At 37.3% G+C, this 22,449-nt stretch overlaps 1 protein-coding gene across 8 annotated transcripts; it reads left to right on the top strand.

Annotated features, from left to right (window-relative positions):
• Window positions 1-919: 919 nt before the first annotated feature.
• On the top strand, window positions 920-20,669 carry LOC141369242 (uncharacterized). Of its 8 annotated transcripts, XM_073874800.1 has the most exons (18): window positions 967-1,840; window positions 1,878-3,624; window positions 3,975-4,001; window positions 6,590-8,588; window positions 8,819-8,890; window positions 11,593-11,667; window positions 11,760-11,846; window positions 11,962-12,036; window positions 12,129-12,212; window positions 13,896-13,970; window positions 14,063-14,149; window positions 14,265-14,339; window positions 15,973-16,059; window positions 16,175-16,249; window positions 16,342-16,431; window positions 19,818-19,898; window positions 20,044-20,121; window positions 20,354-20,669. In XM_073874800.1, exons 2-18 carry the CDS (start codon window positions 3,538-3,540, stop codon window positions 20,587-20,589), a joined length of 3,390 nt encoding a protein of 1,129 aa, XP_073730901.1. In that variant the 5' UTR covers window positions 967-1,840; window positions 1,878-3,537; the 3' UTR covers window positions 20,590-20,669. The 8 variants fall into 8 exon arrangements, with proteins under 8 accessions (XP_073730907.1, XP_073730901.1, XP_073730900.1 ...); XM_073874806.1 differs by having other exon boundaries at window positions 920-3,624; window positions 6,590-6,680; XM_073874799.1 differs by having other exon boundaries at window positions 967-3,624.
• The last annotated feature ends 1,780 nt before the right edge of the window (window positions 20,670-22,449 follow it).

Genomic DNA, 22,449 nt, shown 5'->3' with positions numbered 1-22,449 from the left:
GAAATAAACTTTAAGTCTGCCTGGTTTTTGTTACTGTAATTAAAGTTTATATTAATAATTTCATTGATTCTCCAGTCTTCTTCCTCCAAGCAATTGTTTCTCAGTTTTATGGTTGATACACTTTAGCTCTGATTTGAGTAATTTTGTGGTTATTTATTTTGCTTGTTATCAGAAATAATCTACTGTACTGTAGATGGACTTCTGTTCTATGCAGACGTTTACTGGAAGTTAAGTTTGGGCCACAAAATCCGTTTGTTTGTGTTATTGCAGCTGAAAGGTCTATAAGCGACACTTCAGGTGTGCTTATATTGTGCATGTATTGTCATCAATATATTGTTCTAGACAGATCTGACCAGCCCCAAACTTCACATGGTGGTTTTGCAGCATCCCCTGAGTATCATACAAAGATGTCATACAAAGTCTCTAAAATAAGGAGTTTTTCTAGTTTTTATGCAGGAATATGGCCTTTATATGCATCTGTGTCTAATAGCCACAGAGATGCTCTTAAATGAACAATGTCAAGTCAAATGAGGGTTAGGCTCGGGGTCTGGTGCTACTATGATACTAAATTTCAACTTTATGTGATCTTTGACCCTTACATACAGTCACCTTCATAAATATTGGAACAGAAGCACATTTTGTGTTACATAGTTTATAGTGCACACCCTCAGCTTTACTCAGAGGGCATTCACATCCAGATTGTCTAAATAGTTAAGGACCCTGCTAAAAAAAACAGCATACCAGCAAGACCAGCATATGTTGTGTTTTGGTGCTTATTTGCTAGTGCAGTGGTTCTTAACGTTATTCCTGGAGGCCCACTGCCCTGCACATTTTGTATGTCTCCCTTATTTAGCACACCTAATTCAAATCATCAGCTCATTAGAAGAGATCTCCATGAACTGAAGTGAGTCTGTCAGACAAAAGAGACATACAAAATGTGCAGGCCAGTGGGCCTCCAGGAATAACATTAAGAACCACTGTGCTAGTGAACACCAGCTAAACCAGCATAGACCAGCATAATTCCCATGCTGGTCCATGCTGGTTTGATGCTGTTTTTTTCAGCAGGGGAATAACAGCCATTTAATGTAACTGCCCCTTTTAGATATACATCAAAACACAACAAATCCATCAGAGAGATGGCAGGAACCTTAAGAGTGACCAGATCAACATTCTAACTAAAAAAACACAATGGTGAGCATAGCAACATAAAAATCCTGTACACCTATATAGGATAACAGTGGTGGATGATCTTATTTTACTCTCACATTTTAAACTGCCTAAACCATTCATCCAAACTGGATGTGTGCACTTTAAGCCTATATTTACTATATGACTTTAACTGGAATAAATTTTGGTAAACAGCTTAAATAACACAAAACCTGCTTCTGTTTCAATACTTATGGAGGTGACTGTACATTTTCCAGGTATACTTTATTATTTTTCATATAATTTATTCTATTGTCATCACTAGTGTTATGCTGTCTATTTTGGAGGTTGATGGAGTTTTACTGAAGTCAGATGTTGTATTACCTGGCCACACAGACATGGTCACTTGGAGGGAGACAGCTATTTGGTTAAAGGCAGGGTATCTGATTTGATCCAGAAACACTTTTAGTTATGCTGATTAAAAGTTTCCTCACATCCTGATAGCAATCACTATGTTAAGTTGTTTGAATGTATTTGTTGAAATTTCTGTCATCTGTGAAAGGCGTAGGACCAAAAAATTTTAAACCAATCATAGATCTCGGTTCGAACGGATGTTGTCTTTTTTGTCCCTCATCCGTAAGCATAATTTGAATGTCACTGCGCAGCTTGTTCACGCAGACACCATACATCATCGGTGTGTTCACGTGCGCTCATCTCCTGTCTGTAAACAGAGGGATAATGACAAACTTTTCTGCTGAATTGACAACCTGCACAGGAGCCACACAACGAAAGAAATCTTTTATAACAACAACAGCAAAAACTGTCTGGCTCAGCAAAGAGCAAAAACACAAATGAACATCGGCAACTTGCTTTACCACGAGATGCAAACAGCTGCAGGAGGCAAAGGGTCTAAAAGTTTATTTTGGTAAGACAGGTACACGATATGTTTGTATTGAGATGGATTCAGATATTCTACTTTGATGAAACATTGTGTTGCTTCTGAAATTTGTGTTCGTTTATGGATTAGCATAACGATATAGTTATGTTACTATGTCTACACAGCCGAAAGTGTTCTTTAATTCTGATGTAAAACAGTTGTTTATGTTGGTTATTTTGGTAATGTTATTCACTTTGTACTGCAAAGTTTTCTCACTGGTGAACGAGACATGAGATGTGACCGTCTGATCTGTGCGTGTTCATGTGTTTTGAAAGAGGTGTGACTTTGGATGGCAATTTGAATGGAGAGGGGCATCGTGATTTCATTGCTATTCGGCTACCGTTAGCAATTTATAACTAAATTAGTTATAGGGCTGATAGCACAATGCTATCTTCCAGTCACTCACACAGTATGTCCTGTGGTCGACTGCATAAACTGTTTAGACTAGTCATACAAGTTAGTAATCTATTTTCTTCAAAACTGGTCAAGACTGATCTCATTTCAATCCAAAATGTACTGATTAGCCCTAGTTGATTAGACTAGTTCTTAAGACACAGTACATAGTGGCCAAACTAAGGTTGAATGCCCTGTGTTATAAACAGTGACATGTTTGATTAGTCTTGCATATTTGGTTAACTCCAAAATGGAATCAGTATTGTCGCTTAACTACAGCTGCTTGACTTCTCAGCATAAGGATCATTATGAAATTAATATTATTCATTAATATTTGAAATTTAAAAGTGGGTTTACCCCATGCCATCTAATAAAGTGGGTATACTCTGTATATACCTTGCACTACACAACTGTTTGTAGCCACACATTAAAGTAAATGTACATCCATATAACTTCAGCTCACAAACGAATAACACTGTACCTCTGTGAGCCAGTTAAGTACATTAAATACAGTGTAGACATACTAATTTAATCGAAGTTTAGTTTAGTCTTCATTTTCTCATATAATTCCAATATAAAGAATTGTTTAATCAATGCATCATTTACATACTGTATTATAATCACTAAATTTTTGCATATAATGCTTAATGGTACTGCTTTTGTAAATTTACTTTAATAAAAGTTTTAATGCAGGCCTTTAACAAAATGAATACAGTGTTAAAATATCATATATTTTTCACTACAGTTATATTTAAATGAATGGTTAAATCTGACGTAGGTTAAGATCTTATTAATGTTGAAAAAGTCAAGATTCTTCCATGTGAAACACTGTGACAATATTGTTGTGATACAAAATCAACGCCCATCCCCCATTGCCCCAGACTAGCGCTACACTGCACGTGTTTGCGTCGCCCAACCCCCACTCCTCAGACCAGCGCTACACTGCACGTGTTTGCGTCGCCCAACCCCCACTCCTCAGACCAGCGCTACACTGCTACACTGTTTCCCCATCCCCCATTTCACTGCACTGCTCATCAGCGTTTGTTTATAACTCATGGTTGATGGAGCGATTTCAGAGAAGATTGGAGAGACTTAGACAGCATCACAATAAATGCGCAAGCCGTTTTGAACAAACTTTTCTTCGTCAGGTAAGTGTTTCTAACATTATTATTTATCTTCATATTTATTTAAATGCATGTTTTTGTTTTAATTGTCTTAATTGTCCAGAAAGCATAATGCATATCAATTCACAGACTAACTGTCGTTTTTGTAAAACATCTCAATGTTTTAACCCTTGTTTAATGTTTTAAGATTGAATCAGAACTTAAGACCATAGATTTTAACATCAGTACAGCCTGTAGGCCTCACTTTAAGAGTCATGTGATCATAGATTAAGATGAATTAGGATGCATTCATTTGGTTGTATTTGTGCAGTCTGTACATTTTGATATGTTTAATATGTGTTATGCTGATATACATTTTCAATCTTGGTGTCCAGGAAACAATGGGAGAGCGTTCAACACAGGTATGTGCTTTTTCAAAATCTTTTAAAAAGTTCCATTTGTCATTTAATGTAAGGAGGAAATGTGTATTTCGTAATGTTACATTACAGCGTTCCGTGGCCGTTCGCGTGTCACGTTTTAAAACACGTGCTAAACCCGGATCAAAGCGCTTCTTTCTTCCAAAGCGCGCTCCCGTGGCGTGTTTCTTAGCAACCACGAGCTGCGCTCGGCGAGGATAACGTAATGCTTTATCGGATTTAAATCGCCCCTCTGTACCTCGCGTCAAATTGCGTTATTTGTTTCGATGAATCTGGTTGTGACTTTGAAGTGTTTGCACAGAGAGCTGTCAGTCACTCAAAAGTACGAGAAGGAGTTGCGGGGGTCGCTCATGTCACTGCTTCCAATGGTGACACAATATAGCCTATATATAATATATTATAATTTTTATTTATATGCATACATATAAATGCATACATACATACATACATACATACATACATACATACATACATACATACATACATATATATAATTTCATGTCCACCTAGCTTTCATTAGTGTCCAGAGTTTAGTGGAAGCACACGAAATGATTGAAAGTGTCACACATTTTCAAACAGTTGCTTTGAACTAAAAACAAACACCTCTGGGTTGAAAGCTCAAAATATCAAACGCTTTTGGTGGTCAGACTTGACGTATTTATTGTTGTATTTAGTAAAAACATACAACAACCATGCGGCGAGGGGTGGATATTGCATGAGATGCATTGTAAAAGTCCCGTGTGGCGGAAACAGATTTTATGCCTCAAAATTTTGACACACGTGTCCGCAATGTCAGCATTGCTATTTATAGAGACTGTGGTTCAGTCTAATTGTGTTTTTAGGTATGTTTCACATATAAAACATCAAGTATCTGGACAATTCCATTGGCTCTAAGCTACAGCACAGGGTTTTTTAACAGTGGCGGCTGATGACTTCTCTTCTGAGGTGCGTAATTCATAATGTGTTTGCAGTGTCGTGTGTTGCTCGTCAAGTCAAAGTATTTGTTTGTTGCGTCATGTGAACCATGTGCATCATGCCTCTTTTTAAAATGCGTGCCTGGTGCACACACGTCGAATGATAAAAGAGATGCTCATGTTCACAAAATACTCGTACGACACCTACTTAACCCTAACTTTGATTACACATAAGATTAACAGAGTATCTGGCAAATGTGAGCGTCTCTCTTATCATAAACCCCTTTGAAGCATCTGCAGCAGGCTCATATTTTGACATGACGTGATGCACAGTTTACATGATGTGCCGAACACATATTTTTAAAATGATGAACCACACACATAACAGGTTACATACATGTTGTGACGAGCTTCACATCATTTGGCCTCGAAAAATAAGTCACCGGCCACCACTGGTTTTCAGACTTTTTTGTCAGCTGAACACCTTTGACCTAAATTATTTACTTGAGAATTTCCCTGTGATTTTCCAGTAAATATTTTAATGTCTCATTTGCATGTTTTAAAAACATTAATTTTTCTTCCGTATTTAAGTTTATTCAGCCCTTTTTTACACAGATATTACAGAAAACGCATCCTGGTTTTGTCTGGAATTGTTTGATCTTCATTCACACTGTCAATGACTTCTCGGAATCTGTGTTTGCATTCACACAGATACAGCAAAGATCCCGTAAAGACACGTTTTTAAAGGAACACGCCCACATTTTGGGAATTTAGCTTATTCACCGTATCCCCCAGAGTTAAATAAGTCCATACCTTTTTCATCTCCGTGCATGCTGTAACTCTGTCTGACGCATGCCCCTGCTAGCTTAGTTTAGCACAAAGACTGGAAGTGAATGGCTCCAGCTAGCATACTGCTCCAAATAAGTGACAAAATAATGCCAACATTTTCCTATTTATGTGTTGTGACTATACAAATCACACCGTGTACAAATAACAAAGTCATATAAGCCATCTTTTAACAGTATACATAGTGGGAACTATATTCTCAGAAGGTGAAGCACTGCTTCTTGGGCGAAGTGATGTCTGTCGCATGAATTCTCGGTTTTATGATGTACTGTAGTATTGCATAATGGTTACATGACATTCAAATTATACAAATCTTAGTAAGTAACACTTTACAATAAGGTTGTATTAGTAAACATTAGTAAATGCAGTAACTAACATCAACAAATTAAACATGCATTAATTAATGTTAAAAGTTATAACGCTTGATTTTATAAATGCATTAACAAATGCTGAAATTAACATGAACAAAGATTAATATATGCTGTAGAAATATTGTTCATTGTTAGTTCTTGCTATCTAATGCATTAACTAATTGTTAAGAAATATATTCTTATTATAAAGTGTTGCCAGTTTTTTCCTCTTTTTTTAAACGTACTTTAAATTCATTTTACTATTAAATTGTAAGAAATTGATTTAAACTCTTGAACCCTGCGTTTTAAATTTTAATTTCTGATCATAAGGTTTATACCATTAAAATTTATTGTATTAATTTGAAGGTTTTTAATTTTTTTATATAATATATATAACTTGGAGCCAACTCTCTGCTTTTTTGCTTATAATAATAATAATAATAATAATACTTTTAATTTGTAGCTGGATGCTATTTCTGAGGAGCAGGAGGATAGTGATTCATCAGAATCAGAGTTATCCAGTTGTGCAGGACTAGACCCAGATTACAAACCAGGTCAGAGTTCATCGTCCAGTGATTTGAGCCCAGACAAAGGTTCATCGTGGAAGAAACCAATGATGTCCAGTGAAATACTTGAATGTTCCGACACAAATTCTAGCGACAGTGCCATCAAAAAAACTGAAAACACAAGAACGTATGTAAAAAAACACCATAAACTACACAAGATAAAAAAGACAGATACATCCAAATTAAATGTGACCCTAAAAATTTGCACAAGGCGGGAAGACAAGAAAAGAGCTTGGGACAAAAGACATTATTGCCTCTACTGTGGGAAATCTCAGTTAAAGATTTCAAGACATTTAGAGAGAAAACACATGGATGTCAAAGATGTGGCATATGCCTTCAGCTTTTCATTAGGATCAAAACAAAGAAAAAGTCTTTTAGAACAGCTCCGCAACAAAGGAGACTTTAAACATAATTCCAAAGTTCTGGAAAAAGGCAGAGGACAAATAGTGACGTGGAAGCAGCCATCTGATAAAGCCTCGGTTAAGGATTATTTGCCTTGCCCATACTGTTTTGGAATGTTTAAGAGAAAAGACCTTTGGAGACATCAATCATCATGCAGAACAAGAAAATCTTGTGTGACCGATGAAAAAACAAAGAATAGACGAAGTAGAATACAAAGTCGCGCCGCATCCCTGCTTCCTATTGCAGCTTCCTCAGATGGCTGTCAGAGCATCATTAACCAAATGAGACAAGATGATGTTTCGTTTCATATCAGGAGTGATAGTTTAATTTGCAACTATGGTGAATCACTGTACGCAAAACATGGTCGAGTGAAGTCCAGGCACCAGTACATTGCACAAAGAATGAGAGAGCTTGGCCGATTCATGTTAGTGGCTAAGGACATGGACAAGACTGTCAATTATCTTGAAGATTTGTGTGTGCCATCAAAATATCAGCTTGTTGTCAGTGTTGCCAAGTGTCTAACTCAGTTTAGTCCAGGCAAAAATGAGTTTGGAAAACCTTCAACAGCAGTCAAAATTGGATTCTGTCTTAAAGGGGCTGTGGAGGTCCTAATAGGACAGACTCTAATGAATGAAGATGATCTTGCAGAAAAGAAAGCTAAAAAGTTTTTGGAACTTCTGGAGAAAAACTGGAGAAACAGTGTTTCTGTCACAGCTCACCAAACCATACAAGAAAAAAGATGGAATAAAGATGATGACATCCCCCTCACAAAAAATGTGATTGCTTTAAGAGACCATCTCAGGATGGTAGAAGATGAAGCAAGAAAGGAATTGACAGAACAAATGGATTTACATGCATACAAAACATTAAACGAGTCCGTTCTAGCACAGGTCATTATCTTCAACAAGCGGCGTGAAGGGGAAGCATCACGCCTTACTCTTGACGTTTACATGAAAGCAAGCACAAGTGCCATAAACGAGGACATTTATAAAACCTTGTCACCATTGGAAAAGCAGCTCAGCAAGTTATTAACCCGCATAGAAATCAGAGGAAAACGAGGAAAGAAAGTTCCAGTTTTCTTGACAAAGAGAATGAAGGCATCAATTGATTTGTTGGTTCAAAAGCGAGTGGAAGCTGGTGTACCTGCTGAAAATCCCTATCTCTTTGCAAGACCCGGTGTGATGACAAACATACGCGGATGTGACTGTCTGCGGAAATATGCAAAAAAAAGCAAAGCAGAAAACCCTGAACTCTTGAGGTCAACTAAATTAAGAAAACAAGTTGCCACACTTTGCCAACTCTTGGACCTTAGTGAACAAGAACTGGAGCAAGTTGCAAGGTTCATGGGGCATGATATCAGAGTTCACCGTGACTTTTATAGGCAAACTGACAAAACATTTCAAATTGCCAAAATAAGTAAGCTTCTGTTTGCAATGGAGCAAGGCACTCAGACTTTAAGGGGGAAGAACCTTAATACACTTGCACCGGCCTGTGGTACGTTTGCAGTTTTATCTCCAATGCATTTTTATTGTGTAGACACACATCTTTTAACTGCCTGTGGTTTACCCACTAGGGTAATTTTTAAGAGCTAATCATTGACTTTATTGGACAACTGATAGCAGATTTATCATTTACTGTATACTACCAATGTAATTATTTTAATTTAGAAGAAGTCCATGTAAAAGTATATTTCTATAAAATTTTAATGTTGTTATCTGTTACAGGTGAAGGTCCCACACTGAATTCTGTGGGTGTCTCACCGAGAACAAAGAAAAAGAGAGTAAAGCTGGCTGAGGGTAAGTTTTTAAATTTCAATTTTTTTGGCACTAACACTAGGGGACCATACGTGCCATTTTCCCGGGACGTGTCTTGGCCATGATTTTCGGGTGCATCTTCCGAAAGTATAATTTGTCGACCGCACACGTCATCGAGAACACATCCTGGGAAAATAGCACATACACTGTAAAAAAATTCCGTAGAAATTGCAGCTGGGTTGCTGGTAACTTACCGTAGATTTAAATTTATGTTTTTTACTGGCAACATTTTGTTCAAAGTAAAATGAACATTAACCATTTACAAGTCTTTGTCTTTATAGAGTAAAACTAAAAAAAAACTGCATCAAGCAAAACATTCTGGGAAACAAAACCTGAAGCAAAAAACAGAAAAAGGTTGATGATGATTTCTGGTTCCCAGAATGCTTTGCATGAAGCCGCCATTGTATAATTTTATCCTGTAAAGACAAAGATGTGTTAATATTTAAAAATCATCTAACCTTGAACAAACCCTTGCCAGTAAACAACATAAACCCAAATCTACGGTAAATTACCGGCAACCCAGCCGCAACAACACTGAAACTTCCACAGAATTTTTTACAGTGTATGGTCACCCTAACTAAGGCCGTGTCCTAACTACATGCGAAGCGATATGATTCCAGCGACAGGCAGTTTGTCTGTCCATACTGAACAGGACTAAAGGGCTCGTTATAGTCGTGCGTAGGTGCGTAGGTTTTCATTTATACTTTTGCGTCGTCATGCAAACACACGCACAGACCGCTGGTATGCAGTAACCATGCGTGTCACCACAGCAGCAGCGCAAACGTCAAAGAAGGAGAAGCTTAGCAAGTTAACCCACAAACGAATAAGAAACTGCAACTTGTTGTGTATAATTTGAGAAGACCAGCAATGGTGGAAGTAAATAAACAGCGACGTTTGATGCAGTTTGAGTTAAATCACTCCTCAACTTGGCTCATCTTGTTTTCGCCGTCACAAACGCAAATACCTATGACGCAGTTTTTTTTACCTGACGCGAGGGGTTCTGGTGGACCAATCACAACGCTTGCGGTCTGCGTAGATCTGACGCGCTGTTAAAATTTTTGTGAGGTGCGCGACAGGCTACGGATAGCCTACACCGTAGCTACGGTGTAGAACCTATGCACGACTATAAATCGGGCTAAAACAGGGGCGTGCCACATCATAACAGTTTGCTCTGTTTGTGCGCTGCCCTATCACACTGCAGCTGAAGAGCATGCACACATACACAGTAGGGGTGGCACGGTTCACAAAACCCTCGGTTCGGTTCGTATCACGGTTTTATGGTCACGGTTCTCGGTTAAGTACGGTTCTTGTTTTTTTTAACACTCCAGAAATTTATTATCTTATTAATGTATTAATTATCCATAATTTAGGATACAGTATTAAAAAAAGTTATATCATGTAATTATGCACAAACTGAATTTGACTTTAAGCACATTATTGGGAACATCCCTGAGGAAAGCCAGGCGAGATTTTGACACAGCGAGAGGGAAGACATTGATGATTTCAACATGCTTTTCATTTATTTGGCAAAAAAGAGAATGTGTATTGCCATCTACATGAACTTTGTGTGCATTTTTAGCACACAAAGATAACTTGCATTTATCAAAATGCCAACTTCAGTGTAGCTTTAAGATTTATCACTGAGAGGCTGCTTAAATAATGCAGAGAGAATATGTGAACGAGAGAGAAACATAACGTTTACACCTGTAATATTTAAATCCGTCTCTTTTGTCCACTTTTGACCATTTCTGTCCTGATTACTTTAAGGGGCAGTTTATGAAATAAGATCGCGCAACTTTCACACGCTAGCAAAATGAAACTACGCGGAAATCAGCCGCTTTTGTTTTATCAACGAAAGGCTAAAAATAGCGCTGAATACGAAAAGACGTAAAACAGTGTTCATTACCTCAGATTAGATAAATGGTCGGAGAGAAGGCTGTCGCGTGTGGCTGTAGCTATTGTTTTATTTCCGCTGTCATCATAGGTAACATGAAATAAAAACTGTTTCCACACACCAAACTTATACGACGCTGGCGCATCCTCCAACTGCGGGCAGACTTCTTTTTCTCTCCCTCTTGCCATTTCTACACGTAACATGACCGGCACCACTCACTCTCCACACCAGTCACCTCTTCTTTCGCGCTATTCGCGAAAGGGGAACACGCTATCTGAGGTCACATACAGGGCACGAGGCTACATACATTGCGCATGCCATGAACCGTTGAACCGTACGACACACACGCGCTCCGAACCGAGACAAGCGAACCGAACGGTTCGGATTTTTTTCATGAACCGTGCCACCCCTAATACACAGACACATTCCTATGCTTCTTGGTGCTTTCCCCTGTGCAACTTTAGGGATTTGTTATTTATTTCTGCTTTTGAATCAAACATCTACAAACATGAAAGAGGAGAGACATAATATTCATAATGCGCATAGCTTTCATTAAATAAGATCTCTGTATAGGTGGAGCTGTCAGCCATGACATGTCAGACCGTTTCTAAAATAGAGTAATTGTGGTATCACGTTGTGGTTGGTTAGGACAAAACTCTGATTATCATGGAAAACGTAACTTTTATCGGATGTCGCCGTGGTGCATGTAGTTAGGACATGGTGTTAGAAGCACCTGAAACTTAATTATCTCAGTAAAGAGTTTATAGGCAAAGGACTTTTTGTTTTTTAGATGGAGGTTCTGATCTCTCCTCCCCTGAAAAGACACGTCAATCATGCCATGAAGCTGATGGTTCAGATGTAGATGGTAAGTAATGTTTGAATCTTGAAGACATGTACCACGAGAGTTAACAATACCTAATGTTTTTACTAATAGCTTCTCATGCATTTCTGCTACAGATGATTGTTCAGGAGCAAACCTGAAGAAAAACCCCACACCAAATAAGAACAGACGACGACGACAGACCAAGAGTGGGGAAACAAAGTGTAAGTTATTTTTTATGACATGATTCAAATCTCTGTTTTGTGTCAAGCTCAGTTAATAAAACACCTGATCCTGTTATAATGTATGAAGCTCACAGTTACACTTTTTGTTTTTTAGATGAAGGTTTTGATCTCTCATCCCCTGAAAAGAGACTTAACTCATGCCATGAAGCTGATGGTTCAGATGTAGATGGTAAGTAATGTTTGAATCTTGAAGACATGTACCACGAGAGTTAACAATACCTAATGTTTTTACTAATAGCTTCTCATGCATTTCTGCTACAGATGATTGTTCAGGAGCAAACCTGAAGAAAAACCCCACACCAAATAAGAAAAGACCACGACAGACCAAGAGTGGGGACACAAAGTGTAAGTTGTTTTTTTATGACATGATCAGGGCTAACATTTTTTCTTAGGTGCACCAGTACAAAAAATAGGTGCACCCAAATTTTTGACTGCATCGGATTTGTAGTTCACCCAAAAATGAAAATTCTGTCATAATTTACTCACTCTCATGTTGTTACAAACCTGTATAAATGTCTTTGTTCTGGTGAACATGAATGAAAATATTTTTAGGAATGTTTGTAACCAAACCATTCATGAGCCCCATTCACTTCCATAGTATAATTTTTTCCTACTATAGAAGTGAATGGGACTCATGCTTGGTTTGGTTATTAACATTCCTCAAAATATCTTGCTTGGTGTTCATCAGAACAAAGACATTTTGCAGGTTTGTAACAAAATGAGAGAGAGTTAATGATGACAGAATTTTCATTTTTGGGTGAACTGTCCCTTTAACACCGCTAGTTTAGGGCCCATGGTGGTTTAATACAGAATATAAACATGTAGGCTATTTTATAATTTTCATGTTGCCATTCCATTTTCCTTATACGAGTCATGCACAGTCCTGTTTGATAACCCGCATCTGCGCGATTAAAATAACACTTGACCCGTTATCCGACATCAGCATCAATTTATTTCATACCCGCCCATTTGACATAAAGACTGCGACCGGCCGCACCGCAATCGTGAAGTAAGAAGTAGAAACTTTTAAAGATCTTCATGCAGAACATTGACAGAAATAAGCACAGGGCAATGATTGGACAAATATACTATCATTTAATGTAAAACTTTGTGAGGGTCGGCAGATTGACAGCTGAGGGTTCAGCAGTGTTTGAACACTCATAAGCGCTGCGCTTATATTTATAATTGCCTGATAAATTGATGATATGATGGCAGTGATTCCAAAGGGATGTCCAAAAAAACCCTAAAGTAGAATTTTAAATGTTTAAAGTTTAATATCTCTTTATTGCTGCCCTGCATAAACCCGGCCGGTGATCGCATGATACGCGTGATGAGCTTGCATCTTGCATTACCTTAAATTATGGTCATATAAATAAAAGTAAAACAACATTCAAAACTGTAATGGTGTTCATTTATTTTTGTAAAGTTACACTCACAATAATAACAAAACATTGTGCTTTTTAAATGGGTAAAAAAAAGTTTTTTGTGCTGCATTGGTTTTGGAGCGCGTCACACAAAAAGTAAACTCATATTGGCTATAGGCTACTTTTGAATTCGTTTTGTAAATTTTCTAATTATTTAAGTGAAACACATTTCATGTAGTCTTATTTATTTTATTAGTTTTTCACCAAAGAAAGACATAATCATCATGTCCTATTCATTGTAATGCTTTTTGCGCATAAATTAAACCCTTGGGGGGGAATTATTTATTAATGAATCAACAATGCAAATCAATGAATGAATTTATTTCTCTATTTAAGACAGCCAGTCTGGCAGGGAAGTAAGATTATGAAGAAAACAGTGGTCCTGACTCCTGGCTTTTTTCTATAAATTGGGCGCACGCGACATTGGTGCTTTGACTCGATTGTAAGAGGCTCATTACCTAATGCCGTCTTCGGACCAGGGCTGAATTGGTCACACTTTCGCGCCCTGAGGATTCAAATCTCTGTTTTGTGTGAAGGTCACATTATAACAGGATCAGGTGTTTTATAAACTATCAAGCTCACAGTTACACTTTTTGTTTTTTAGATGGAGGTTCTGATCTCTCCTCCCCTGAAAAGAGACTTAAATCATGCCATGAAGCTGATGGTTCAGATGTAGATGGTAAGTAATGTTTGAATCTTGAAGACATGTACCACGAGAGTTAACAATACTTAATGTTTTTACTAATAGCTTCTCATGCATTTCTGCTACAGATGATTGTTCAGGAGCAAACCTGAAGAAAACCCCCACACCTAATAAGAACAGACGACAACGACAGACCAAGAGTGGGGAAACAAAGTGTAAGTTATTTTTTATGACATGATTCAAATCTCTGTTTTGTGTCAAGCTCAGTTAATAAAACACCTGATCCTGTTATAATGTATGAAGCTCACAGTTACACTTTTTGTTTTTTAGATGAAGGTTTTGATCTCTTATCCCCTGAAAAGACACGTCAACCATGCCGTGAAGCTGATGGTTCAGATGTAGATGGTAAGTAATGTTTGAATCTTGAAGACATGTACCACGAGAGTTAACAATACCTAATGTTTTTACTAGAGGTCGACCGATATGGGTTTTTTGATGGCCGATGCCGATGCCGATATGAAGCAAGCAATGTGGCCGATTGGCCGATATAACGCCGATATAAGAAATGAAATTAAAGTAAATAAAAAGCATACCAACAATTAATGAAAGTAAATTAACATTTATTAAGCATAATATGTATAAACAATTAGTGCAATTTATGTGTTTAACTTAAACATACAGAAATTAAAGATTTATTAAAAAAAATATGCAAAAAATATAATAGTACTTTACTTAGTAAGAGGTTGTTTTTACTTTCCTAAAGTTAAAAATATATTACTAAACAAAAAAGATTGGTTACACTTTACAAGGTTCATTAGTTAACTACATTGGTTAACATTAACTAATAATGAACTGCACTTATACAGCATTTATTAATATTTTTAATGTTAAATTCAGCCATTACCAATACTTTATTAAAATCTTGTTAACATTAATGAATGCACTGTGAACTAACATGAACAAACAATGCTTTATTTCTATTAACTAACATTAACAAAGATTAATAAATACTGTAACAAATGTATTGCTCATGGTTTGTTCATGTTAGTTAATACATTAACTAATGTTAACTATTGAACCTTATTGCAAAGTGTTACCAAAAGATTTATCTCTGTTTTTCCGTTTTGTCTTTGTAAAAACAACACGACAAAATGCACAGCCTACGTTATAACAGTATTTGCTTATTTAGCGACAGGTAGCTTAGCATCAAAACAAAACAAACTTAAACATGACAATGTACAATCCGGTGCACACATTAGGTATCATGCACAGTTAAATGCGGTGGATAATGAAGAAAAATATATAGAAATGCAAACATATTAGCAAGTTATGTATTTACCATACAACGTGCGTCTCGTCCTCCTAACACACACCTGCGTGCACGCCCAACTTTCATGCTGGGCTTCGGTGGCGCTGGTTATTGCGGAGGGAAACAGCGTCTTTTTTATAAGTTACTGACAACAACGCGCATATCTGAGGAAGAGCCGGTCGCGGAATTTGTCACTGTTTGGTAGGTAAAAAAAATTTCAGTATGTTTTAAATCTATTTGTGTCCCAAGTTGTTGTTACCGCCGAGCTGCGGATATGACAGCTCACGGAACATTTTAAGTGAGACTTTGCTGCATGCCGGAGTTTTATACACAACACAACATCATTTTTATAAGGAAATGATGGTTGGTTATTTCACTGTGGCAGACTAGCTATGTATTTGACGTCGGGCGGCGCAGCAAAAGCCAGTCGGCGTGAGGCACGGGGATCTGCGGGAGTGTTTTGAAAGCATATGAAGCAGATTGCTCTCGCAGTGCATTGACGTCATGCACCAACCGGCGCTGTGGGGTCGAGTGTATTCGTCTTCCTAAGGAACAAAATGCTAATGCGCTAACGTGACCAAAGCGGAGAATTTATCGGCCAAATGGAAAGATTTATCGGCCGATGCCGATAATAAGAAATGTCCAAATATCGGCCGATTTATCGGCCTCGGCGATATATCGGTCGACCCCTAGTTTTTACTAATAGCTTCTCATGCATTTCTGCTACAGATGATTGTTCAGGAGCAAACCTGAAGAAAAACCCCACACCAAATAAGAAAAGACGACGACGACAGACCAAGAGTGGGGAAACAAAGTGTAAGTTATTTTTTATGACATGATTCAAATCTCTGTTTTGTGTCAAGCTCAGTTAATAAAACACCTGATCCTGTTATAATGTATGAAGCTCACAGTTACACTTTTTGTTTTTTAGATGAAGGTTTTGATCTCTCATCCCCTGAAAAGACACGTCAATCATGCCATGAAGCTGATGGTTTAGATGTAGATGGTAAGTAATGTTTGAATCTTGAAGACATGTACCACGAGAGTTAACAATACATAATGTTTTTACTAATAGCTTCTCATGCATTTCTGCTACAGATGATTGTTCAGGAGCAAACCTGAAGAAAAACCCCACACCTAATAAGAACAGACGACAACGACGACAGACCAAGAGTGGGGAAGCAAAGGGTAAGTTGATTATTTTTTAAGTAAACACAATACAACAGACATTTAAATCTGTAACAAACTGCTCAGAGACACAAAGGGTTGAGGATCCAAATGCAGTTTAATATCAGGGCAATCCACAAACATAAGTCCAAGTAAACAGGCAGAAGGTCATACACGGGTAAACAATCCAATAATCAGGGCAACAAGGCAGACAGGGGTATAACACATTGAGATATGTGACCAGCAGAAAAGCGTTATGTTATGGAGTGACCTTTCTCTTTACTAAAAAGCATAAATTAATGAAGCCAAAGATCTGATGAACTGGTCTCACATAAGTCCAGTGTGACCGCAGCTTAAATCTTTGTATTTCTGCTTTGCATGAGTTCTTCAAATACAGTTGCAAGAATAATACATTTTACTTGTTGTGGATCAATTGATGTTAGCAGGTAAATTTATATGCGTCACATTGAGTGTGCTTCCCTTTCCAGAACGTGAAAAAAATATATATAAATCACATAATAAATAGTATTTATATACAATATAAAAAGAGTATCCCACGTTAAAAGAACATTAAGGTTTAGGGATGTTTGATTAAAAGTTTGTTGATTTTTTTTTTGTGGTAAATTATTTGTTTAGAATAATCGATAGATTAGTCGTTATAAAAAGTCGTTAGTGGCATCCCTAGATCATGTAGATGGTTTCAGCAGTAACAACATAAACGGCTTTTGTGGAACACATGTAACTTCTGGTAAACCCTGCTAAGAATAAATAACAACAAAGTCCTTTTTAAAGTAGTTAATTAATATAACAAGCAAATTAAACAACACGTAGATTACCTAGGAAACCAAAACATTTGTTATTTTCGACAAGGTATTTGTTCAATGGTTCAATTTAGCAACTAATCAGACCATTAAACAAACAGAGACTGAAGTAAAAAACATTCACAAAACGTGCTCAAAACTAATGGTATATTTTTAACCAAACTTATTTGTCTATGCATTTACCTTTTACCAAAAGTGCCTGTCATTCCCTTTGACATCTTCATAAAATATCACGGCTAGCAACCTTCTACAATGCAAGTACATCACTCGGATACAAGTCAAAATCTTCACTCTGGGTAACTAAGTATTGTCTAATATTAGCCATTGTCTAATTCATTTTTAGATTTTACTCACTATTGTGTGCATTTAGAGGCCAAGTATAATTTTAGCTTAAGTATAACTTTAGTATATTTTCAGTTGCTAAACACTATGACAGAAAGCTTGAGTTTTACTCTCGATCTGCGCAACGCCACATGAAATCAAACACGTCTAATAAACTACAAACTTAACAATTACCGTGAACTTCATTGCACTGGCTTTGCTGAGACAGGATGCATATCTTCTGACCTTCAAAAACAATTTACATCACAATGACATAAACATACTTGTTTCCGGATCATAAAACATGTATGGGGGGACCATCATGAGTGTGGGAGGACCATCATCGTACTCTGGTATGTTTGGCAGAGTTAGGGTGTACTCGCATTATGTGAACCATATCGTACCAAGGTACGTTTGAGCCCAAAGTACAGTTCGTTTTGCTGGTGTGATTGCTTCGAATTGTACCAGAGTGTGGTACGCATAAGCGTAACTTGGTGCACTTTGCAGAGGTTGTCTCGGGTAGGGTTTACTTTGATTCGGGGGTGAGGCACTCGCTTCTGAATGCCAAGCTTCGTGTCATGGTAAGGGGCTGTTTACATCTGGTATTAAGATGCGTTTTGGTGGACGAGAGAGACACATCAAGTTCACACCTGGTATTTTAATTGATCTCTTTTGTCCACATTCGACCGCTTCTGTCCTGATTGCTTTGAGGGGATGGTCTGTGGAAACTGTGGGCAAGTCCCTCTGCTTTCGTTTAAACGCGAGTGGGAAAAATGACAGGTTTAAATTGATGTGAACTAATATTATGTTAGAGTCTGCTGCTTATATTATTAGTAAACAGAAAAATTAATGAAATAAGCTCACACAACTTTCACATGCTCGGAAATTAAAACAAATGAAAGAGGCGGACAGCAGCCACTTAATTTTTATCAATGAAAGCCTTAAGATAGTGCTGTATATTGTGTGTACGCTCTAGAAGTCAGATCCTATGTAAAAACATTGTGCTCAATACATTAGATCAATAGGCGGAGAGTCAACAGTCTTTTGTGGCTGCTCAAGCACATTCAACCACATGAGCATCTGCCCCACAAAGCAATCCGGTCGAATGTGTTTTAAACTACTTAATGTGGTCAAAAGTTGACGAGGTTAAAAAGTTTTAGACCTCGTTTACACTTGTCTATAGCATTGTTCACTTGTGATCTGAACAGGCAAAATGCATCTTAATACCAGGGGTAAACAGCCTCAATAACAATTGGACATGTGCAGCACAAATGCATACAGCTGCGCGTCATCGCATCCTAAATGACCCCAGGTAACAGAGGTGTGTTTGACATCATGCACGCTGCACGGACCGATCGTGAGTGATTGGAGAGCAGACTGCTCACACACATAATTATATACACATTTATTATACACAGTTATTTACCATCTATGTATTAAACTCACATATATTTTTACTCAGACTGCAGGCACAACGTCCACTTCTTTAGTGTCAACACTGTGGTACATGATTTCTGTAAACACAAATGTAGATAAACTTTATATTTAAAAAAATAAGGTTAAGGTACACACAGAAAAATACTTTATTGCAAAGGCATCTGGAATCCATGAAGTGAAGTAAAATGTTTTTTAAATGCCACAATCTTGGACCTGATCTAAAGAGATACTTTAAACAACAAGCATGTCTTGAAAGGCAGGTTTTCATGAGTTAAATATACAAAACAGTAAAATATGCTAGCTGCTAACCCACACATACTGATTTGTGGTTTTGATCAAAGATCATCTCATCTTGGCCCTTTTTTCGCAGACTGAGAATTTATCTACACACATTCACAGTTATGTATTTTAAATGGCAACTATAACAATTCGAACACTTCTAGTATGAAGACAAAAATCAATTACATAAAACAATTATGAAATGGAATGAAATTGAACTTTACCTTGCTGTAAAAACGTTTCAAAAGAAACCGACGGTCGGGTGGGCAGCTGTTTGATTTCGCATCATACAGGTCATCTGGTGGGTGGGTGCTTAGTTATTGGTAAGTCCTTTTCCATAGGTGGATTTTACACTGTTGATGTAAACCGACTCTTACAATTTCCATCTAGATTGCAAAAAATTTTATAATTCCAACAGAGACAGTACAGTATTCAACCACCCTTACACTATATACTGTCTAAAAGTTTGTGGCTCAACAAATCTTGTAATGCATGACCGTACCATACTCCTGTTACAGGCACAGGTTTATGTGTGACTTTGTTTTTTAGATGGAGGTGCTGATCTCTCCTTCCTTGAAAAGCGACTTAAGTCATGCCGTGAAGATGGTAGTTCAGAATCAGATGTAGATGGTAAGTAATGTTTTAATCTTGTTTTAAGTAGTGTGATAGTGTTTCATGAAGGCTTGATGTCACATTTTACTGTTTACACTTTAGTACACAGGGTTAACAATACCTAATGTTTTTACTAATAGCTTCTCATGCGTTTCTGCTACAGATGAGTGTTCAGGAGCAAACCTGCTGAAAAAAAACACACCAAATAAAAAAATAGGACGACAGACCAAAAGTGCCAAAGGTACGGCCTGTGAGCAAGCAGTTGCAGTTTAAAAAAAAACTTTATTTAATTGATACTTTTAGTTGTTCATGTAACTTAGCAACACTAAAGATTGTGGGTTTGATTACCAGGGAATGCAAATAATGTACATGTTAAATGCAGTGCAAGTTACTTTGGATAAAAGCTTTTGCCAAAAGTATAAATGTAAATGGTTTATGATTTAATGTTACAAAATCTACATTGTCATTTGTAGTGTCGGCCAAGGTAAATGTGAAGAGACCATGGAGTGAGGCAGAGAGGAGTGCAGTACACAAACACTTGGCCAAGTTTATAGCCGAGCGCAGAGTTCCTGGAAAACTGCCATGCATGAAGTGCATAGAGGAAGAAGAAGCCCTAAATGAACGATCTTGGAAGGATGTGAAGAATTTTGTGTACAACACAATTGTAACTCTAAATCGGAGATCTGCTTCAAGAAAACTAAAATTTTAAAGGCTAAATGTGGTCTTCATCTCAATCTCTCTTTCTCTGTTTCTCACTTTTCCTTTTTTTTTTTGGTTTTAACATTTTGTTGTAACGTTTGCTGTTTTCTGAAATTGTGAACGGAGTGGGTGTTCATCTGGTTGCTGCGGATGGTGTCTCTCTTGCGGCTTTTTGGAGGTTGCGGGATGGTGGGTGTATGTATTGCTAAAGTTTGGTTCCTTTAGTATAATTAATAATTGCACTGGAAACTCTTTGCATTTTAGTACTGTAGTCAGATTATAATAACAAACATATTTAGTTTTTTAAAAATCCCAGTATGTGGCTTGCATGATGAAACATAAAATGGCAAAGATGGTTGAAAGCTAAATCAATGTAGTTCAAACAATACATTGACAAATGAACTCAATAGCGCCCCCATGAAAATGTCCTCGCTCTGCTGGTAAAAAACTTTTTCTTTCCCTTTGTTTTACTAAGAATCTGAGGTGATAACTAGGCTTATGGGCACCCCTAGTGTTAGAATATAACATTTGTTTATCTCAAATTAAAGCAGAAATGGTGGTCCTCATACTGCAGGTTAATTTACCCGGTCCTCATTTTGGTAGTTGTACAGGAATGTGTGTGTGTGTGTGTGTGTGTGTGTGTGTGTGTGTGTGTGTGTGTGTGTGTGTGTGTGTGTGTGTGTGTGTGTGTGTGTGTGTGTGTGTGTGTGTGTGTGTGTGCTTCTTTGTTTGTTTGCAAAGATGCTCGTATATCTTAATCTGAGGTGAGAGTTAAATAGAGAAACTGTGATTATGTTAAATGACAGTGTGGCCTAAAATGGCTACTCATTTGGATGTTTGGGCTTGAACTTGATTACTGGTAAGATATAAAGCAATATAAATAAAACTACAATATTACAATTTGTCATTACAAGAAAAGTGGGTGGTGCTTGCTTGTGAAAATCTTACCGTCATGTTTTATGGATGATAGCCAGCATTGCAACAAAGTTTAAAGGGTGCTCTAGTTATTAAACTAATCATAATATAACAAACCCCATATTGCTTTTCGTACCATTTTTTTAGTCCAAGAATGTATGTGTAATGACACTGATCCCTTTTATCACTGTCATATACAGATTAATAACATGTGCACTGGCTTTTGAGTTAAGCATGCCATCATATGGGAAAGTTATAAAAGAAAGTAATAGCGTGAGAGACAAAATACAGCATTTGCTGAGTCTGTGTGTATGTTGGTTATTTGTTTGGTGTTGGTTTGAGACACTTGTTATGCAAAATTTAGGGATTAACATTACATTTACATTACATTTATGAATTGGCAAATGACTACTGCATTTAGGCCAACAACATTGAGCACTGCTATAATAATAATAATAATAATAACTTAGACTTATATAGCGCCTTTCATAGTACCCAAGGTCGCTTATCACTATGAATGGGGCAAAATGCAACACTCAACATAACAACTCTGGTGATGGAAGTCTAGAAGAACCAGAAATCAATGGATAAAGACTGATGTTTCTCTGTACAGAGTTGCGTGAGGCGTTTGACAACCTGTTCGCATGTGCAACCTCTAAAAGGTGCTTTTTAGTACAATTTGAGTTTAAGGTTATGGTACAGTTAATGTCAGGTTTGATTGTTGATATGTTGCTTAATTTTGATTTTAGATATGGCTTTCCCAATTCAGGTAGACTTTAGTCTTGAATGCCTGAAATAACTGCTCAGAGGTGTTGTAAACATGGCTGCCTGAAGTTTTTCACATGGGTCCTCTTCATTCTCGTTATCCTCTTCTTCTCACTCCTCTTCCTCTAATACCTCTTCATCTAACTCTCTCACTTCTCTTCCTCTAAGTCTAACTCTTACTCCAGAATGG

The sequence above is a fragment of the Misgurnus anguillicaudatus genome, chromosome 13 (assembly GCF_027580225.2).
Source record: "Misgurnus anguillicaudatus chromosome 13, ASM2758022v2, whole genome shotgun sequence".
In the NCBI taxonomy this organism is placed as follows: domain Eukaryota; kingdom Metazoa; phylum Chordata; class Actinopteri; order Cypriniformes; family Cobitidae; genus Misgurnus; species Misgurnus anguillicaudatus.
This window is presented reverse-complemented; position numbering and strand designations above follow the sequence as displayed.

Excerpts from the sequence above, each read along its gene's own strand:
- LOC141369242 (XM_073874800.1), top strand. The coding sequence starts at position 3,538 with ATGGAGCGATTTCAGAGAAGATTGGAGAGACTTAGACAGCATCACAAT. Across the intron at positions 8,589-8,818 it reads TACACTTGCACCGGCCTGTG|GTGAAGGTCCCACACTGAAT; the intron begins GTACGTTTGCAG and ends TATCTGTTACAG. Across the intron at positions 12,037-12,128 it reads TGATGGTTCAGATGTAGATG|ATGATTGTTCAGGAGCAAAC; the intron begins GTAAGTAATGTT and ends TTTCTGCTACAG.